Source organism: Mastacembelus armatus, chromosome 24, assembly GCF_900324485.2.
Source record: "Mastacembelus armatus chromosome 24, fMasArm1.2, whole genome shotgun sequence".
NCBI classification, from domain to species: Eukaryota; Metazoa; Chordata; class Actinopteri; order Synbranchiformes; family Mastacembelidae; genus Mastacembelus; species Mastacembelus armatus.
This window is the reverse complement of record NC_046656.1, coordinates 8,540,038-8,562,623: the sequence shown is the minus strand read 5'-3', so window position 1 is coordinate 8,562,623 and position 22,586 is coordinate 8,540,038. Positions and strand designations below refer to the sequence as shown.

At 42.4% G+C, this 22,586-nt stretch overlaps 1 protein-coding gene across 4 annotated transcripts in view; it reads right to left on the bottom strand.

Annotated features, from left to right (window-relative positions):
* Positions 1–322: 322 nt before the first annotated feature.
* ccdc85cb (coiled-coil domain containing 85C, b) overlaps positions 323–22,586 on the bottom strand; it is a 39,681-nt gene continuing 17,417 nt past the window's right edge. Inside the window, exons 2-7 of one of the 4 annotated variants that reach the window (XM_026318810.2) lie at positions 12,438–12,517; positions 11,261–11,302; positions 7,160–7,264; positions 4,363–4,455; positions 3,648–3,746; positions 323–2,578 (exon numbers count right to left, since the gene is read on the bottom strand). In XM_026318810.2, the coding sequence (XP_026174595.1) occupies positions 2,489–2,578; positions 3,648–3,746; positions 4,363–4,455; positions 7,160–7,264; positions 11,261–11,302; positions 12,438–12,517 (509 nt within the window). In that variant the 3' untranslated portion in view covers positions 323–2,488. The remainder of the gene's footprint in view (positions 2,579–3,647; positions 3,747–4,362; positions 4,456–7,159; positions 7,265–11,260; positions 11,303–12,437; positions 12,518–22,586) is intronic. The other 3 variants (XM_026318811.2, XM_026318812.2, XM_026318813.2) reach the window with 3 other exon arrangements.

The window sequence follows — 22,586 nt, the reverse complement described above, 5'->3', positions numbered from 1 at the left end:
TGATGTCACTAACAATTTTAACTGTTTGCTCATCACTGAAGCTGTTTCAACAACTTATCAATTACACTTTTCAACCAGAGTTATTTCATGCTCTTATTGCTATTAGGAATTTAGTGTTTTTAATTGATTACTTAGAGCTATTTCAACTTTCTATCCATTACTTTTATCCAACACAAGTTGGTGCTAATGAACTGAAATCTGAAAAGAAATCTGTAGTTTTTACCTCCAGCATTGTTCCAACAGAGGGCAGTCTAACTCACCCACTGAAGAAAACAACATGCCTTCAAAAAAAGTCATCAAATAAATACAGCACGTCACAGCATCACTGAAACTTTAACCAACTTTATTTTCTCTTGTTCTTTTCTAAAAGTGGCCTAAATAACATCTTCTGTTTACCTGCCAGATATTGGCTTCAACAGTGAAATTCATGAACAGAAGACAGCCATACTAGCTACTACAGGATTTGACATTTAGGCTGTAGATTCTAGGATTCTCTACTAGGATTTTACCATATAAGCAGAAACAAAAAACACAGACAGTTTAAAAAAAGAGACAGCTGGGTTCCAAATCAAAACACCATGCAGAAGAAAATGTGGCACATCTCAAATCAAATGCCATATATAAAGTATTCAAAATTGTATCATGGCTTCAAATCTGATCCTGGAAAAAAGGACACTTTAAAAAAAAAATCATACTTTGATTTATTTTGCGATTATTTTTTTAGAGGACAGAGGTGCAGCCTCAGAAATGTTCTAATTTGGAGCAAATAACACTAGAGATGGGAGAGCCTGAGCTGACAGTCACCAAGCTAATCTATCACTCCAAAAACCTGATAAAGACTGTTCAGTTAGCTCTCCCATCTCTGACACCTGGCAATAAATACTTTGACAGTGTTTGTTCATTCTTACATAAAAACATACTCATTGCAAATGTTTTAAAAAGACATCTAAGGGAAGACTTCTCTCATTTTCTAAAAAAAAACAAAACTTTTATGAAACATGCACTGCATAAATCCACCTGCTGAATCCACATCAACATAGATGCTCTGTCTTTAAGCAAAATTTTCATTTTCAACTACTGAGATACAAAGTGATTTTAAAAAAATGAATTTGAGCCATTTATAAAAGCCATCCAAACTGAACTTGGGGCATAGTATTTGAATGGGATTAAGCTTCTTGTATGGATTCAGCAAATGTCTTTGGCAGTTTTTAACCATGTTGTATCCAGGGTTTAATAGAGAAAACGAGGATTTACAGGCAGATGCTACAGCTGCAAGAGAACCATCCAAACTCCAGTCTCTCTCTCCCTCCCTCCCTATCTCTCACACACACACACACACACACACACACACACACACACACACACACACACACACACACACACACACACACACACACACACACACACACACACACACACACACACACACACTCCCAGTCACAGACGGGCAAAGGTAAAGCTGTAGCCCTCCCGACCTGAGAAAATGATTGTCAAGCATGCACACAGCATACAATTTTAATTAACTTCACAAAATGAATATTATCGATCCATTAAATCATTGAGATGACTTGATTCAGAATGGCCTTGATACAGTCTCAGAGGTTACAGAGAGAAGCAATTCTGCTGGATAAGAACAAAAACAAAAAAAGAGCAACAATAAAAGGTTATTAACAAAAGCAAACCCTGTTTAAGGTCCGGTTTAGTGTGCTCGCCAAACTAAATAACTGATCACATGGCCACGCTAGAATACAAAAAAGATAAAAGTAAAATCAATAACAATGAAGTAGTGCTATGGTTTTATACATAATATACACAAGTTAACAGTGATCGCTAGACTTTACTCTCTAGACTTTATTATCCATAGACTTATGAGCAAAAGGCGCTAGGTCACAGTGGGTTTCACTTAATTAACACTTTAGAATGCTAATGCTAGTTATAGGCTACTTGTTGACCACTACTGGGGGTGATACATGTGACAGGGGCTTGGGTCTCTACAGGAGGTACTATCAAAACTTATCTGAAGATACAGCCACATTTTTACCTGCAAATCCCAGTCAACACCTGAAGAGATTTCTGCCCCTGCAGCCTTATTGGTTCTGTGCTTGAAACCATGTCACATCGCTAGACTAAAAGTCGTGTGTGTTTGAGGCTGCTGACAGAGACAGATTGCTGTGCAGCCGTAAAGGCTCCAAGTCAACTAAGAAAAGTGGTGAGTCAAGTGAAACTAGCTGCCAGTTGTCAACATAAGCTCAGAGATATAAACATGTTGTACACACAAAGGTGTACGTATGAATAACAGACTAACAGGTCCATTTCGTAGCTATCTCAGCCAGTCTTAAGAGAGTGTTTGGTGAAGGAATGCTGGGTGCTGTAGGCAGTGAAGAGCCTGGTGGGTCGTGTAGGCGCAGGTAGTCGGGTGTCTTTCAGGTGAGTGTAGGTACTGCAGATCCCGATCGCTCGCTCCGTCTGTCTCTCGCTGGTTGCCACGCTACAGCGGCCCTTTGAACTGGTTCCCAGAGAGATGCTGTCTGATGGACAGCTTTGATCCCGCTGCATCACCCAGCTTTCTCCACACCACCTGCAAACACAAGCGAGGAGGGAAGTTGAGAGGGGAAGAAGAACAGTGAAACATGCAGAAAGAGACAGGTAGACAGAGGCAGCGACTGAAAGAGAGAGGCTAGGCAGAAACAAGAAGACATTCTTCTTCAAGAGTGAAAACTTCAAATGCTCCCGGTTTGACTCGGAGCTCTCAAATCTGCACACACACAGACGCGCACATTACAGTAGACCTATCTCTGCATCTGTCCTCTTCTGGTGCTGAGATCTCAGTCAGTGAGTGTGATGGGGCCCCAGGGAGTCCCCAGTGATTTCACAGAGGTACTATTGTAGTGCTCCCGAGATTCCTGGCCTGTTACATTCCTCCACAGGGCCGGATAACTCAGCTCTCGTTCTCTCTCTAATCAGCAGACCTTTTTATCCCAGACCGGGGCCTTTCAGTGCCAACAGAGAAAGATGGAGGGAGATGAGGGGAGGGAGGAGGAGAGGAAGAATGGGGGGCGAGGCTGAGGGCTGGGGGGGTGCTCTTTTCCCTGCCGTTCCAGTTTAATTGCTCTGACAGCTCAACTACGAGCCTCTAGTGAGGGCTCCCAGTTTCAAGTTGACTTTGGAGCTGGAACCAGGGTGACTGGGGGGAAAAGAAAGAGGAGTAGAGGAACAGACAGAGCGAATAAAGGAAAGTGAGAGGGAATGCTGAGCCCAGGACACTGCTGAAAGTTTCATTACAGGCCAAATGAGTCTAAATGAGGCTTCCTCATTAGTGAAAGCAGCTCAAAACAGACCTGATTTGCACCCAGGACATCAGAACAGCACAGGACCATTATGAACATAAAGTCCTTTTGTTTACAGCAATGGCAACCATATAGTAAAGAAAATGTGTACCGTATTTTCTGGAGTAATATTACCACTGAAAAAGTAAAAACACATATGTTCACGCTAAACTCTATTTCCTAGTGTAACACCAGTGAAAGTGCCGCCCAAAACAAAGAGCTATACTGCAGACGTCAAAGTGCAGGTAAAGTCTGCAGCTGAAACAAGGTTTGGAGTGAGTGTCAGCATTCAGTGATACTGAGGGCAGGTGTCGCACTTACGTTGCACATCTCTCGCACGATGGCCTTCTCCTTCTCACTGAGATCATCCTCATAGTCCTCAGGAACCTGCTTGTCCAGGTTGTCATGGACCTCCAGCACCTAAGGGCAGACAGCGACCAGTTATACCACTGTAAGACCTTCAGTGAAATCTGATTCATGGTTAAATGTTCAGTTATGTGATTTTTAACGTTTTCATAAAATCTTCTCTACGTTTTTTTCTTATATCATACAGTGAATGTGAGAGTTTTTCCTTTGATTCATTTAATATGAATTGTTTTTCACTAACATGTTTTATTTATTTTTTGCTATTTTTAAATTAAAAACAAAGCCCAAGGAAAAAAAAAAAAAAAATCTATCTGCTTAAATTATTATAATCTGTAATTACATAATGAAGTGAGATACACACACCACACCATCCTACAGAAATGACACTCCCTGTCTGCACCCAACGCAGGGATACAGCATAAAATCTGACTCCTTTTTTAAACTTGAGTTAATTTATATTGAAGGCATAACAGCAGTGTAGCAGCACAGCAAGCAGCAAAAAAGTAGGACGGTGTAATAAAGCCCGAGGGGCAAGTAAAAACTGAAAAGATGACTGAACAGTACAAAACCAAGTTCGGGTAAAAGAAGTATCAAAACTTTAACAGGCCTGATGGCGATCAGCCAAACTGTGGCTTTCCTACCAAAAGTTCTTTGGAAATTAATCTAGTACCTTCATAGCGTGCACCACGGCCTCAGGCTTCTGGACGCAGGACAAGTATCCTGTGGCAGGAGAGGACTCGCTGGTTGGGAGACGACCCGTACCCTGAGTGGAAAGATCGAAAGAAAACAATAATTACTTGAAGGTTTTGTGCCATTTGTTCCACAGCACACAGTGACCAGGAATAACTAAGCTGCGGGAGACAGGGTGACCTGTGACATCTGGAGGACAAGCTCTGCAGACCACCTGCTGTCACACCGAGTTTAACTCCAGGAGTGAAAAGAGCACCTTATCTGTGGGTGTTTGGCTCTGATTTAACAAGAGAGATTTTTTAATACAGTGGCACTACAAATGCCACCCCCTTCATCCCGACTCAAATCACCTTTCCCGCTCCTCTTGTGTTTTTCTTTTATGCATTCACCCTGTATTCAACTGCCAGCCAGGTCTGCTACCTCACAGCATGATTTAACCTGGTGTGATGGGAGCAGCCAGCCAGGAAGAGAAGCAGGGGGTTTGCTTGACTCATCCCACCCCCTGGTTAGTTCCAGACAGTGGCTCTCTGTTAGAGGGACACAGAGATCTCTGGGACACACAATGGCACCATTCACTGTAACCTGGCATCATGGCCCTGCATTAGACACAGCTCCGTGGCTCTGTCGGCCCGGGTTCAACTCTCTGCTCGCTAGTGATGCGTTTGTCAGCTCCTCTCCGCACCCATTGGCCCCATTCGGGTGCCAGAGTGAGACTACATAACCGAACAGCCCAGAGATAAAATAATAATCCCACTGCACCCAAGAGGGATGTTTTGTGGAATCTGGTCTATTCATACAGTATCACATCAACCACATGAAGACCTGAAGTTTTCAACGGTCCTCAGGGTTATAGCCTGACAAATGACTGCTCACCTGTAGAAAGCCACAGTAACTGTTTTATCCACGTTATATTGTTAAATAAAATCAGCCATTGCCTGATAAATTAAGATTCCTCTGATGAACAGTAATATATTTATGAGCATTAGAAAAACCATGAATATAATGGAAAGTTTAATGTGAATAAAAAGGTTACTGTGCAGCTACAAAGCTAAAAAAAAAATCTAAAAATGCCAACATGAGTTTTCAAATTCCTTCCTACCTGCAATCATTGCTCGGTATTTGATTTTCATTTGCCAGAAAGATATGCAAGTTTAGCATCTGTACCAAAACAACCTTTGGTCTATCTGATAAAAGGATGGGAAAATTCATTTGGAATGAGCATAATGTCTGAAGTGATAGCGATGTGTATGAAACCCCTTCATCATTAAGTCAACATGTGTGAGAAAATGTTAAATGTAAACACATTGTGCACTGTTTTAAGTGTGTTTTTTGGTGTTAGGCTCATGCAAACAGAACAGTTTAGCAGTCAGATACAAGACAAAAAAAATGTAAATCTCTGTTGTGTCCTTTTGATTCTCTCTGCTGTGGGTTGAAGCTATTATGTGAAATGTGTAAACACTTCCTGCTAGCACTGGGGCCAGGTTTTTCAGTTTATTCTGCGCTGGAGCTTCGCGGTAAAGAAAGGGATTTGGACAGCGCAGAGACACAGCCAGCTCCAGGCAATGTTTACTGATCATATGGATGCAGACTTAGGGATGTCTTGCCTGCATAAACAGGCCTGATTTAGGCCTCACAGGATGGGGGCAGGGCTGTCAGAATCAATGTTTAGTAGTTTAAGCATACAGAATCGGAGCCGACTGTGGAGTGTTTCTGAGAATCACGCAGGCTGGCCGCTTTCCATCTCTAGCCATCCTTTCTTTTCCTCTTTCTTGCTCATTTGCTAGTTGACAACCTCACGCACACTCACTGGCCTGAAACTGAGCCTGGATGAGACACAAAGAGCTAAACATAAAGGACGAGCTGATAGATTAGGATGGGCACGTACAACAAAACTCCACTGCACTGGAGTTCTACTCTTTGATTCCACATCTGCAGGTCAAGGCTCGTGGACATTAATGAACACCATGAAGCCTCCATGAAGTGGAAGGTTAGACCCATCAGCTTAAAAGGTGCTTTGGACAGAGTTGTGGCCATGGCTCACGACGAGCCTGTGATTAAAACACAATATTGATTTTTGTACGACAGTTGATTTAGTCCTCTGGGTAGTGGCATAGACCACAAGCTCTGACCTTCTGTAAGTAGTTAGAAAACAATTACCCAGCCTCTCTCTCCAGACACTGGCAGGGTCAGGGGGCGGATTGCAGAGGATTATTTTATAGAGAGAATCAGTTCAAACAGGCTCCAGGGAGCAGGAAGGAGCTGAAGGGGCCAGGATATGGGAGGGAGAGATGAGGAGGCTGATTCCTGTTCATTTTCCTTTCTTGTATCTGGTGCCTCTTCATCCTCCTGTCTTGTCCAAGTCTGTCTCATCCCCCTCATGTCCTACCTCCTCTCACACTTTCTTCTTCCTGCCCTCTCTCTGTATCGTTTTTCTGCGCGTGTGTGTGTGTGTGTCTGATTCACTTCCTGTCATTGTTAGAGACAGAGAGGTTGCCTGTGGAGGTGTAATTGGAGAGTTCACAGTAAAGTGAATTAGGGCTGACTTGACTTGATTCCACTGCGGAGACACCAGCACAGTCCTCCCTACAATTAAATGAGTGTGTGTCTCTGTGTAGTTTCTATACATAACCACAAAAGCAGTGTAGCAGTATGGATCTTTGACTGTTTAAATGGTTAGGTAGGCGTGGATTTTCCTCTACATGCATCAGTGTGAGTCTTTGTATGTGCCCATCGTGTATGATTCGGTGAGTGCGTGTCTTAGCCTCCTGGGTACGGACCACGTGCATGGCGTCCTGGCGCTGAGGCAGTGAGGACAGCTGGGACTCTGAGTGGTACAGGGTCATTCCCTTCCTCAGGCCGCGAAGGTCACCTGGGTTACACTGCTGGACACAACCAGGAACAAAACAAACACAAAAAAAAAAAAAAAAAAACACAACAAAAGTATAAGGTTTCAATGCCATGTCAATTGTGCAAAAGTACCCAGAAAGGTTTACTGCTTTACTGCTGCTTAATCAGATGTATTAACTAAAACACAATAACATACAGAGAGCAAGTCAACTAATTTTCAGTCATTTCCAAAGTTTAGATTCCTCAAAGTAGCCAGTTTGACACTTTGCTACACTGGAGAATCTAAAACACGAAACATATTTTTTACCTATTACGTAATATTTTTTGGTAAGAGTCCCCTTGTGCCCAGGTGATGGAACTAGAGTATTTACAACTGAAATATAAACCTGTCAGTGCTCACATATCATTTTGAAATCATATCAAACATAGCTTTGGCATCCTTGTGCTGCTGTTTCTTGTTAGATTAGATACAACAAATCTGCAATATGCTGAAGTCAGCCAATAATACTAACCACACTGATTTATTGGTCTGGCTGAAGATTTGAGTAAACCCATTAAATAAAACCACACTGGTAACACACTAGGTCTCCCTGTTTGCATTCATCAGCAAAATATAATAATTTAATAAGTAGTTTGTATAAAAATGAGAGAATATATCTTCACTGAAGGAACTCGACAAACACTGTATAATATTAAAGACTTAAAACTGTGTTTACAGCTGCTTACAACTACACTATAGTGTTAGGAAGCATTTATTACAGTAAATGTTTACATGGTGCTTAAAAACACTAAAGAGGTTGGCTGTTGGCTGTTGGCTGCTATGATAAACAAGAATATAAATGCAAATAGCTGCAGTTTACACACAAATATAAATAAATCTGTAACCTGATATTTAATAATACGAGGCCACCATCTGGCTTTACTCTTTTATTATGATCCTCAGTGACGGTTCATTAAGGATTCTGCAGGTCTGCCCCCCTCCGACACTGACACCTGCACTCTCATCATCACTCTCTCAGCACTGCTTCAAGCACTTTCATTTGCAAAGCTGATTTTTATTTGTTGTGGCTTGCTACATAAATGGCACTTCAGAGCACTGGGGCCGTATCACGTTGCACCGTCACTGGGGTCATTACGCAGGAGCGGTGTTCCTAAGATTCGTCCTCATTAGCATCCAAAGACCACTGGTTCCTGGGGGCAGTAACCAGCTTTGCTTCACTCTATGGGCAGGAACACAACAACACCACTGTTCCTTATGACATTTCTCATGTCACGCACTCATGTTCCCTCTGTGCGAGGCGCGGCGTGTAAACACACGTGATGCCTGGGAGGACTCCAGCTATAAATAACCCAATGTGCTGCGAGCGTGTGGCTACGAAAGCATGGACATTGTCCTGTGTTGTCTGCCTCTATATTATCTCTGTCTCACACACACACACACACACACACACACACACACACACACACACACACACACACAGGTGCACACTCGCAAACACAAAGCTACAATCAGCATTCCCCTTGTCTCCTCAGTCCTTTGATGTCCTCTTCTCTTCAGGCTCAGTATCCTGCTAATGTTCCTCTAACCTTTCCCAGTCCTTCCCTTGGCACTTCTTGATCTATCCTCTGGCTTTTCATATTCATGCCCTTCACTTCTCTACCTTTACTAACATTTCTTTGCCATTTCATCCAGGCTCTGTTTCTGCCAGTAGGCTATGTCAATAAATGTCATATCTGGATTGTCTCAATTAGGACAGCTGGTAAGATCAGGAGTTTTCTGACAAGGCTTCCTTCATCACATGTCGCTGAGTCTAGCTTTGCAAACAAACCAACTCCAACTCTCCAACTTTGCCTCCTCCCTGAGTTGACCTTGACCACTCAGACCAGCGAGTTATTTGTTAGCCAGACATCTGGGGACAGGCTCTCCACAGTCTTCTTGGCAAACAGCTCGGGCCCATTTGTAAAGCCATCCATCACAATGTTCTTACTGCTGACAGGGAGAAGCTGTGGGCACATCATTTCCTGTTTGAGTTATGTGAGGCACAAGCGATGGCACCTTGACAAAAGGGTAGAGGATGTCACTGTGCTCCGTGAGAGCCGTGATTTAATGGAATACAGAAGCAAATCAGTTCAGTGTGATTACTGTGTGCTGCATAGTCTGAAATATTATTTTTATTTTTCATACTCAAAATACCGAGACCACCACGTCTACTTAACACAAGAGTAACTCTTTGTCGTACTTCTGTGTTGTAACAGCACTAACTTTTGGCCAGGGTCATGCAGCTTTATCCTCAGTGTTTATGCATGACATCAATTTATGCAACATTAAGAGCACATTAATAACAATTTTACAGTTTTATTTTCAAAGAAGTAAGCTAGAAACATACAGATGTTCAACAAATTTGAAGTAGAAAGCTAAACCTGACAGCTGTCACGTATCAGCTGAAAATGAGAAGTTTTGTCAACTTCTGTCTGAAATCAAACACCCATTAGTTTAAAAAAATTTCAGATATAAATCTGCTTTGTTATTATTGTAAATGGTAATATGTGATATGTGAAAATGGACTGATGTATCCACAGTAACTAATCTATCTTCTTTTAGCCAGATTTCTCATTGGAAAAAATATTACATATTATGTAACTTCGTCTGTTATCACTGGACCCCTAGTCTATTCTCTTAACAATGACTCCAATTAGCCTGCAGTTAACTGATGCACTGTCAGCTGAATCTGTCACATACATCATTAAATCCTTAGGGTCACACCGAGCACTCGCTAGTTAACGGCAAAGTGGCAGTGAGCATGTAAGGAAAGCCGCAGAGCCTCATACTTCACTGAGTTAAAAGAGATAAGTAATAGCTGAAAGACATGGGGGATCTGAGTGGGAGAAGAGTTAAAGAGCAAATCATACATGATTGTTTTTCTCATTGCGTTTACACCTGTGCTGTGATTTAATATCCACCAACAGGGCCATGTTGTTAAGTGCCTCCCTCATCCTTTCAGTACAGTAAAATCCATCAGCCGAGCAGGTTTGAAAGGGCAACATTCCTGCAATAAGAAGCTATTGATTTCTTAAAGCTTAACACAGGTTTCACTGGGCCTGTTTCATAACACAGGAGGGTAAGGCCATATGGCCACTGAAGCAGCTAATCCACTGTAACAATTCCACCTGCTCGTATTCAGCTACATCAGCAGTAGGCTATTGCATTAGACTCAAATTAAACAGTAAAGTGGGAAAATGCTACAGTTTTTCATTAGTCTGTTTACTGATGATAAAACCATCAAGATAAAATATCTGAACTTCAGACAATCCTCACTGGCGCTCACACAGGAGTTGCCATGCATTATGGATGCCTGGATCTACCTGCGTCGCAACCCCTGTATCTTAAATTATTCAGCCCGACAGACGTCTGGACAAGCCAGGACAAGCGTGTGTCATTTACGCACCAAAGCACAGTGCAGCATTCATTCACCTAGGGTGCCTCAGACCAAACACTGCACAGTGTGAAGCAGGTCCAAGAGCAGGAAGAAGAAAAAAAAAAAAAAGCTCTCTCGCCAAAACAGGCCACATACAAGCAGGGTCACCTGTGTTCAGTCATTAGTGTAGCATGCCAGCAGAGAATAAAGAGGCCAAGAACAGAAGTGGACACAGAAGCAACACTTTTACAAGGTAATGCTGAGTGACTGATACCACTGTCATGTCTGGATGGTACAGTAGATACTGGATGAAACCAGTATCAATCATCTCATCCAACTCTCAGCAAGGAAATCAGTGTGTGTGACATCCAAAAACCTGAACTTAAACATCACTATAGAGGTGCTTCAACAAGATTATACCATTCAGTGATGCTGCATTACATTGTACAGGTGCTACTCTTATTGTGTCCATGTGTGTAAGAGAAATCAACAAGCTCAAATGTGTGAACAGCCCCACCACCAGACAGATAAAAGCCAGGAAAAGGCAAAAAGAGACTTGACCGTCCGAGAAGCATTTCAAAGACGCCAACGACAAGTGGCATTATAGAAAGTTACCTTTTTCATCTGTATCTGTGATAAGCTATACCGGCTATAAGCCTAGGGAGACAGAAAAATAATGGTGCACTGGTTCATTACTACATTTCTGTATATTACTTCAACAACAATCTCAAGCCAACCTCAAATCTGCAGAAGAGGAAAAGAAAGGAAAACACATCATATCGAACGTGAACATGATCCATTAGCCTCCTTTGAGCAGGTTCATATTATACGTTTTGACTGATGGGAGGCAACGTGTAGCACCTAATTGTAGCACATAAGGGCTAATTATGAGGATAATGCTGGTTTCATATCAGAGATTCCAGCCTACACTCTCTGCCTACATACGATCTGCTGGGAGATAACTGGGGGAGAGAAATCACTTTAAAGAAAAAATAAAAGACTTTGAAAGGCTTTGAATCAAAAAGCTATTTAAACTGAAATTCAAACTCGACTGTCTCCTGCCTGACTTGCATTCAAATGAACTGAATCACATCATAAACCCCTTGTGATGAAGTGGAACAGTAACAAATGATATATAAAAGCCTATGATGTACGAATACATTTCATGCCATTTACGAGCTTTTCACCAATAATTGATGAGCCATAACTTTAGGTCTTTGAGTTTGATCCCCTACACATGAGCAATTCATATGTTTCAGCTATAAACTTTGTGAGGTTATGCGAATGTAACACACACATCTCTGCTGACTGACATGTGACCTCCTGGTGAACCAGACCCAGAACCCACCTCCTCCTTCACACACTTCCACCTCCACTCCACTCAGCCCTCTATCCTCCAGATCTGGGAGAAGTCAGAGAAAGGTCAGCTTTGGGAGAAATGCTTTACTCTGTCACTGTCACTTAATGCCTCTTTCTCCTCCTTTTTTCCTCCTCTCATCTCTCCTCCACACCCACAGTTTGCCTCAGGGGGCTAACATCGCTGCTTGCTATTTAAGCTTACTGACTCCCCATGAATTAAACATGAATAAACATATTCTCCAACTAACAGGCAGACTGTTGTGAGGGGGAAGCTTCACCGAGGCTCCACTTTATCATTTCAGCTACCTATCACATGTTTTGGAGCGAGTTAAGCGGTTGCACAAGAGCGGGGTTTTTGAGAAGGTATTCAAGGTTCAAATAGATCCGGACCGTGACTCACGTGTGGCGGTGCTCATATTTAGTCATAGCTCACCTGTGAGAGAAGCTTATTGTTATCGTCCTCCAGGAGCCGCACTTTGGTCTCCAGCTGCCTGATGTAGTTGGAGGAAGAATCTGGAGGAGAGGCGGAGAGGGGAGAAGCGATTAGCATTTCAAAGACTTCAAGTAGAAAACAGGAAGACAGGACCACTGGAGCAAAAGGACCACATAGAGCTTGAAAATGTCCCAGAGAGAGGTTTCTTATGAAAATGTCTGAAAATAAAATATGCATGGTCAGGTCAGGTCAGAACTCAACATACTGGTTAAATACAGGGTTAAGCACCAAGCGTTCCCACCTACACTAGCAGACTTTCCCACCTAAACCTCATACTTGAATGGGGTCACTTCCTAGTTTGGTACACACACTCCTACACCTCTCATTTAGTGTGAAACAGACATTATTGTCCAACATCAAAGCTGTCATAAAGCTGCCTCTACACTTGACAAACAGTGTAAATTTGGCCTAATTGCTCCACAGAGATTCACATAACATCGAGCTGCTGTATCATCCTGATAAAACAGCAGTCTGCATGAACATAAATCAGCTTTACAGAGTTCAAATGAGGGGCAGGAGCTGTGGAGGTGCGGTGACTCAGTAGGTGGCACACAGGCTGTTATCTAACAAGGCATGTTTAATTTACAGTCAGATCAAAGTCGAGTTAGGCGTCTGTGGAGCGCACCGCTGCGCACACAGTTTTATCTTATTTTGTTTCCTAAGTGGATGTACAGAGAAGCTGGGAGCAGAGACTAACACAGCCAGTGGGGAGGTTGCTGATGAAAATGATGGGTTGAGTAAGATGGAGTTAAGATGAAGTCATTGCTGTCGGGTGCTGCGCTCACACATTAAATCACAGCTTGTGGCGTCAGTGAGGTAACTTGGAGACCTTAGCTTTTCCCTATCAAGTTTAACTATAATGTTATTGATAATACACACTGTGCAGTCAGGGGGCGCTATTCTGCAGAATCCCCCATCAAAACACATACAAGCTTAATGTACATGTTTCTAATAGGATTCAGTGTTTACAATTTACACATATTACAGGGACAGCAGAGCATAAACTGTAGAGGAATGATCAGTATGATATTGAGAACCAAAGTGTGACTCAAACTTAAGATGATGCTGGAATAAAATCAGTGGGGTTCCACAGCTGAGCTACAGACTATTCATGTACTGTCTGCTGTCTCAGCACCAAGCATGTCCCCTCCCCTCAGCATCAGTCCAAATGCTCTACAAAACTTATCGTTCTGACAAGACTCAAGAGAAGAGGTGAGAGGCAGCAGAGCTTGCCGGCTTATTTATGTGTTGTCCCCTGGCTTTTTAGGAGGTGCAGATAGTGCTGTCAATGGGCTGGTTAGTCAACAGTTGGACAGCTACAAGAGGAGGCTTCAGTGGCCAGAGCTGGTAATCCTCTCTTTCTGCCTTGTGTCCCTCTAATCTGGATTCATCTGCTGGCCTGACCTGTGGCCAGATCTCAAGCCGATTAGGATGAAGGTTCCTCAGCCTTCAGCCATCACCGGCAGACTGAAACAACGAGAGAAGCCTTGGAAAAAGGAGATGTACAATCAAGTGTTTTGTGTGTGTGTGTGTGTGCAGATACTTGCAGTGATGGAGATCTCTCCATCAGTAATCCAATAAACTCAAAAGAGTCAGGCTTATTTTTGATCTTATTAAAATTAAAATAAAGATATGCATCAAAGATAAATATTGATACAGCACAGAGATATAATCTATTCAGCTAGAGAAACACAGAGTTGGCCTAAAGTGAGGAATCCCACTGCCGTGAGCAGTCTGAGCACCACAGCACCATCTCTACTTTTCAATCCCACCTAGCAGCCTTTGATGTTATTATATGAAGTTATGTTAAATCTCTGCACATAATTGCAGTATCACACATGACAAAATTAGGTAGTCCTGTTTAAATGTCTATGAAAAAAAAATTCAAAGGATCACATACAAAACACCCCCCAAACCACAGCCCACAGCCGCCGCAAGAAGAATCCTGCCGTCACCCTCTTTTTAACACCCGGCTCCAGAGAGTCATCCTGATGGAATAGGGGTCAGGCAATTAAACCGTTCCCTGGCTGCCCTGCCTCTACTCCTCCATCCTTTTATCCACTCCATCCCTCCAGCTTCACATCATTTTCTACTCAGTACTCCTCCATGAAGCTGGAGGAACAGCTAGATACAGCACTACATAGGCGAGTCAAAATAATTACCCTGCAAAACTCAGCCCAGCATCTGGTCTTTAATATACAACAAGCACCCAGGGAGAGGCTATTATTACTTATGCATAACCTGAATGTGAACCAAAGAGCTGCTAAAGTGAGTATAAGGCACTAAGAGGAAGCAAGAAAATAAAATAAAATGTCCACCTCAGCAGTAAACAATATAAAAAGAGACATGAAGAACCAGGCAAAGGGAGAGGGGAAACCTTGTCTTTGCAATGTACAAGTAAGCTATTTTTACCTCTGCACAAGTGTTGCTTACCCACTGATGTGAGCTGATGTGTCTTTATGTGAGAGTATGTGTGTATTTGTGCGTGTGCACAGGACAAAGGGTGACGCAGACAGTGGCGCAAGGCTGTCCCCCCCCCCCCTCCCTCTGCATGTCACTCCCTATCACATCAGTGCCAATGTGACCCACTTCTCGCAGCCACTCCCTCCTTAATTCTGTTCCACTCCCTGTCTGTTTTATTACATCCATCGTTTAACTATTCTTTCACCGTCTGCCCTTTTGGCTCTTAAAAAGGTGCAAGTTTTTGGAAACTAGTCCACTGAACAACTTCAGTGTTTATTCTCTGCATGACAGGTTAAACAAAACAAAAGCAAAGCTCCAAAAAACTTAAAATCCTTTAAAAGGTCATGACCTTCCCTTCTTTTTGTTATCTATTGGCCTCTACTTGTCCTCTCCCCATCTGTCCATCACAGCTCATTTTGCATCCTCTGCACCACACCACAATCACCCTACATCAAATTCTCTGCAGGCTTCTACAGGCAAGTTTAATTCTACTTGGAGCGGAGCACAACTCTCCACCCAAAATGCAAAAGAAACATAATTACGGTGTGTTTAAAAATCTGCAACATAACAAAAAGTACAAATTAAACAGTCTCAACTCAAGAGCCACTTACCCACATTTGTGTCGCACTGTCTTCATTAACAAATGGAGTTTGCTCAGTTGTCATAAATGTTAAGTAAATTTGCCGTAAGAGCTAGCAAGTTATTTCCGAGGTGTGATTATTTTGTAGTATAACAAAATGTTAAACACAAATTTACTAGAATTTCCATCCATTAATCTAATTTTGATAAATTTTTGATTTTAAAAGTAAAACATAATTAATAAATGATTTAATTCAAATTCCAAAACTGCGGCTCATTATTTATGAGATTCATTTTTATGAGGATGATCTGAATAACTCTTGTGCTTTTGAGCCAGACCCCAGTGCTGTTTAGACGCCTGCAGTGCACTGAAATCACTCCGCTTTTATTATTTCTGGCTTGGCTCTGGCTTTCATCTCCTATTCACAGCTGTATCTCAGTGTTTCAGCACACACAGGCATGGATATTCTCTCAGCGATACGTGTATGTGTGCGTGGAGTATGAATGAGCGCTTATGCACAGCACTGGTAAGATGAGGAGTACATGTGGTTTGCATGGGTGTCTATGTGGACTCTGTGTGTGTGTGTGCGTGTGTGTGTGTGTGTGGGGCAGACAGAGTGCATGTGCGAGAGAGGGGATTTTTAAACCCAGCTGTGATTATACTGTATGTGCGTTCAAGGCGGGAGGTTGGGTCAATTACCTCAAGATGTTGAAGAAATGGCAGAAACAGTCTAAACAGTCTGCCTTTCCTTTCTTTGCACCAACACCCAAGAACAGTGAATTCCATGAAATCTGACCTCACTGGCTACAGAAAGTCCAATTTATCATAATAACATCCACATTAACCCGCAACTTCAAAAAACTAGAAAGAACATGCTGGGAAGAGGGATCTGAAAGAGGCCCTCTTGAAAACCTGAAAAAGGAGGGAAGAGAATAAAGAGAGGAAAAAGAAACAAAGAAGGACAAGCACCACCGCCTCTAGACAGTACTTGGTGCCCTGCCAGGTGAGCAAAGATCAACAGAATGTATGATTGGTATCAGGACTGCTATATATATTCTCATTTATACATCAGGAAACCTGCCTGTTTTAGCACATGCAGTTTATAATGGCAGACATACCACTTGAAATTGATTTTAATGATTTAATGAGTCTTGTTATAAATGAAAAACATAGTGCACATAAAAACAGGCTAGCATAAGAGTTTAGATGTATGCTTTATTGAGTCATTTTAAAACAATGAGGAACAAACACCTAAAGGGTTTGTAGGACAGAGAGAACTTTCCCATGTCCAGTTAAAAAACTGGACAGAGCAAAACTTTGCCAGTCCAGCATCCTAGATGTTTCCTGTTGGATGTTTTAGACCCATGTTCCATGTTATTTTACTTTCAGATTAGGCTTCACATATTCATACACTCAAAAGATCAGAAGAATTATATGTGCATATGTGAAGATAGGTTTGTGTTATGTATTGCATGTCTGCATGGGTTTAATTCAACTGTACACTTATTTTGTACCTGCAACCCTTCCATGTGTCCATGAGCACTGTATGTGTACATATGCATGCGCACATATGCATGCGCTTAGCCAGCGTGTGGTTGCTTCCCCTGCTTGGCTGCCCAGTACTCGGTCATAGCCAGGGCAAGCCAACCAGAGGAAAAGAGAGGAACAAGTTAAGTGGGCACCCATGCAGCATTAATGAGGGGGATGGCAGAACCTGGCAACCCAAGCACGTAAACCACAAGCTCCTGGAAGGGCTTCAAAGGCTCGACTGCCTCATCAGTCGACGGGGAGCTAACTCCATCTGACAAGACATGGCACCCGCTCTCAGGGAGAGGGAGGGAGGGAGGGAGGGAGGGGGAGAGAGAGAGAGAGAGAGAGAGAGAGAGAGAGAACCTCGCCTCCCCACATTCTCCACTGTGTGTGTGTGAGAGAGTATGTTCTGGAGAAAGAAAGACTTGTTTTTCATGTGCATTTGGGTGCACGTGCAATAACAGCACAGCATTACTTCACGCCTGAAGACAGACGACCCATGTTGAGCGACTAGTGTGAAAGTTAAAGTGTCAAAATAAATTATACTTCAAAAAGGACCACTTTTGCGCATCAACAGCTCTTAAGCATTGACCAAGTGATATCAGCTTTTTAATCATTTGCCACTTGTCAAAAATGAGGCCAAGCAGGGCGTGGCTTAGTGTGGTTTTAACTCAGAACCAAATGCATTTTCCCACTAACGGGAGTTAACCGAGCATATGAGAAAACATCTTTTCAATACAAAACTGGTAGAGTTTTGCCTGAAGGAACTTTTAGTGACATTAATATTTAGTACACTTTGGTGTATCATATGAACATCATAGCACTGAGAAGCCCTGTTTGGTCCTGCTGTGCAAATGAGCCACCAGCATACGGCTGTGAGGGGACCTTGGACCTTGACCACTGAGATACTGAATACACAAGCTGCATGCTCATTGTCAAAGACTAATACTTTTATTATGACCAAGGGTTTCTGGGAAATGATGCCTTAACCATTTTAAAACCTACTTCCAAACTGGCACACTGACCAAAAAAAAAAGTACATTTTCAGGATTCAGAGTAACATAAAATAGAGCTAAAACAACAGTGGATTTTTTTGGATACAAAGACTTCTGGAGGTATAATAAAAATACCACCTGGTTCTATCATAGGGGAACTTAATTTTAATCCCTTTTCAAAATGCAGGTAAAGTTCCTCAAAAGGTTCCTCCAGTTTTTGAAATGCAAACACCACACATACCTGGGATATGACACACAAATAGCATCAGTCCTTTTTCAGTTACACATGTAGACATTCTCCATGAGTTCATTGTAAACACACATTATTGTAGATGCTCATTTGATTCCGGCCTCATGCATCCAGAATCAACTTCATTTCCTCTCTCATTTCCCTACATAAATCAATCTGTCTGGATAAAACACTGAGTTTGATGGGGAATCACTATTGACTTCATTTAATTCCTCCCACTACCCAGCACATGTTGTGTGTGTAGTTACACCCACTGAAGCATGGTGGTCTCAATGCACAAAAGGTTGTTAATGTCTACTGAGTGAAAACTGTAGACCAGGGTAAATCTCTCATGTCTAGTCATTGATCAGCCCTGTCAACATCCTTAGTGGAATAATCAGAGATAGGGACAGATTTTATTTATAGGTACAGCAGTAGACAGTAACACAGACTTGTGTCTTGTTGCTATCACATATCCTGTCTGCCGAAGTGACACGTCCCTCCTCTGTCTCCACTGCTTTTCGTCACCACCCTTGCAGGACCAGCAGACGCCCAAGTGAGCCTATGTGTTATTATTACACTATTATTATTGGGGTTTTCTGCAGTGTGATAACAGTCGGACCTGCTTATAACTTGTTCTGGTCGTATATGATGACCACATATGGTTCAGCATTTGCATTGTCTGGCCATAAAAACTGTAACAATCAAACAGCAGCTCCACAGCTTTTTTTGTGCTACAGTAGGTGATCCAGCCACTTGTAAGGCTGCTGCCCTGTGCCCTTAATCTTTTGATTAGGCTGGAAGAATGGCAGTCTGGCAGCCTGTTGGGTTTAATCCCAGGAAATTAAAGCTGTTGGGTCTATATTTGGTCCACACCCTTAATTACTGTCAATGTGCACATGTGATGGCTATTTAGTGTGAGACAAAACAGAGACCATTAGTGGCATTTAGGGATTAATTGGCTATGGACAATTGGTTGCCAACAGAATCGTGTACTGCAATTCTTAAAGTCACCAACGTCACATTAGCCGTTTTCACCTCAAGGTCCCAATGACATTTCAAGTATGTTTGCGACGCGTCATATTTTGACTTGAGGACTGATATTGCTACACAAGTCCATACTTTCTGGGAAAAACAACAGACAATCAACTAAACTGTTATGGGGGGTACTATGATATTTCAGAACTATTATGTTATGATCTGTATTTTCCTATTCCAAGAAGATCTAAAAATCTCTGTCAGTCTAACTCGGTGTCACACATGGCCCTACTGTAGGTAAAGGGTTATAACTCCTGGCTGATTCAGGGATGGGACACTACATTCCTCCGGATCAGTCAACCAGGTAGGATTTTCTGAATGCTTCTAAAAATGTGGGATTAATGTTCTGTGTTGCTTTTCCCCCTTAATTGTGTACAAACCTTCACAATCTGTTCTGTTTGAATACATTTCAGTATTTTGCAGCTGTGTTTTGCTAGCAGGAATTATGAATATTTACTTGTTTGTTCAAGTGATGTAGAAACATTAACTTTAACAAAAAACTTTCAGAGCATACCAACAAAAACAGCAATTAGACTTATCCCCTTTGAGAAGAGTTACACAGATATGCTGCCTGCATGACAAGCCCTCACTGCCCCATGAAGGGCTTTGCAGAACAGGCTTAAGAGACAGCTGGCTTTACCTCGCACAACCCACAACCCACCGCAGTGTGTAAACAAACACCAGAGGGCATTGTGGGTAGAGAACATCCTCCTGCAGCCCATGGCCCTCTTTAACCTCATTCCTCTCCCCGTTACCACGGTTTCACCACCACATACCCTGTGGCAACCTTATTTGCATAAATCTGCATGCTCTCCCCGTTCCTTTAAAAGCCTGCCTGCCCGACTGACTGCTGAGCTGGCAAAGGTTGTGCTTATGTAAGCAGTCTTAAAGCTAGCAGCTAGACGGTAAATACAGACAGCATTCCTTCAATAAGAATAACCCTGAAACCCCTTTATTATCAGCCTCTGAAAATCCCATCTGCCATGCGGGTTCTGATGTAATCTGCAACCCAGGGCTTCTTCCAATTCTGTGGAAATAACCTTTTATTTCCAGTGAGATCATCTAGCGGTTTCATTACTGTTTATAAAAATAATAAGCACTTTGGTTTCATCCTAATACAAATCAGAGAAAAGGAAGGCACTGGCACGATTCAGCATGTGGCCCAGCTACTTAATCCAAGTACTGACAAACTCTGCTGTAAATCTACTGACAACATGCGTGAAATCCCCAAAACGTCTCTGCAAAATAACACAAGTAGGAACAGTCCTCTAATGCCTGTGGCCAGTCAGCTACTGCAGAGATTTCTGACAGCATATGGACAAATCTCTCCAACAAAAAGAGTGAGAAATAAAAACTCCTCCTGTAGCTTACCGACTATTAACTGAGCACTGATGGATAAAAGGGATTTCTGAAGGGCTATTAGCACAGTAATTGCCACAAAGAGAAAGGCATCTTACATAAGAGCTGTTCAGATAGACAGTTCTCTCATCCCAACCACAGCTAAAATTGGACTGATGTCGAACTGTTCTATAGCTTTTGATTCAATCCGACAACAGCCTTTTGATATGTGGTGAAACTAAGCAAAGATGACAGCGCTTATACTCCACAATCATCAGGAAAAAGAGGCCATTAGAAAGGAAACATGAGAATGAGATTGAAACGTACATACAGTAAGGACACAACAGATACTGTGCAGACAGGACAGAAACGGGCATAATGAGCAAGGGAACTGTATTACAGCCCATCATAAATGGTCTGCATTAGGTCTCCACTGCAGAAGAAAACAAGGCCAGGACTCATTATCCACATCACTTTGAGTGTTTGTCTGAGTGTTTTTCCAACTTGAAATCACTATACTCTAGTGGCAAGAAGCAGACAGTAGGTCTGGCTTTGAGACATCCTCATCCTCTTCAGACAGTCTGAAACATACCCAAGCAGAGACATGGTGTTATCACACATCCACAGAAACGGGCTATTTTTAACATAAGAGCTCCTTGTAAGAGGCCGATGCAACAGCAACAAAATAACATTTTAATCTTCCGAGTGTCTGCACAGACACTTGCCTTCCCCCTGCCAGACACTGATCGGCTTCAGGCACAGGGGAGGAAAAATGTGCATCTGTGTGTGTGTGTGTGTGTGTGTGTGTGTGTGTGTGTGTGTGTGCACAAGATGAAGTCACAGGTGTAAGACATCACAGAAAGGAAGAGTCAAGTGGGTGTAAATGTCAGCGACAAGTTCAGAGGAAAACTTTACTAGTCCCAACAAGCAAACATTTAGCTACTCCCTGGGTTATTTTTGCCAGCGATTAGCCTGCAAGGCTCGAAGAAGGGCTGCACAGACAACATGTTTTCTTAACACGTCTTCTGTGTGATCAGAGCTGCCAGCATTCCCATGGTGTCTGATCCTGTCTAATTACTTCCAGTTTAAATTGACCCGAAGCACAGCGTACGCTCCAAAATGGTGTGTTTATCTATTCATAGCTCTGTATCCGTACCGCCTTCAGTTTAATTAGCCAACTGTAACAAGTGCTCACATGATCAGTCGCAGCTTTTCTCTGTTGTCAGTCATTATGATCTGAATCCATGTGGGTTTGTTAAGAGAAAATAAGCAATTGGAGAAAGTCATCATTTTCCTCTGGGACCTTGCAATAAGCATTCATTTTTATTTTCTATTCTTTTTAAGACTACATCTAAATACAGTAGTTTCCAACCATTTTACCTTGTGACACCAAACAGTATGATACAGGAAAAAAATTCAATCATCCAAGCTTGTCAGTCCTTGTCAAATATGTTGTGATAGCTTAGGTCCCAACCACATTCTCAAACTTGATTTTCACTATTAGCAAAGTTTAGGTCACAGGAGGTGACAAGAAGTCTTAATGATATGACTTTTGCCCCATTTCCCTGCAAAACACTCCAATTTCAGGAAGGGTTAGGTCACATCACTGCAAATATTAGAAAAATTAAAGGGTCATTCTACTACTAGCATAACAGACCCAATCTCTGACTATCTGTCATCAGTAGAAGTGCAAAAAGCTGAAAACACACGCACGCACGCACGCACGCACGCACGCGCGCGCGCACACACACACACACACACACAGTGTGGCAGTCTGTGCGTGAGCACTCTGCAGATTTTACAATCCATAAAAAACGCACCTAACCCAAGTGCAGTCAAAGGACCGTGATTAATCTCACCACTAAACATCTAATTGCAGCAAATGAACTGCTTCATCAAGCACTGTTGTTATGAAC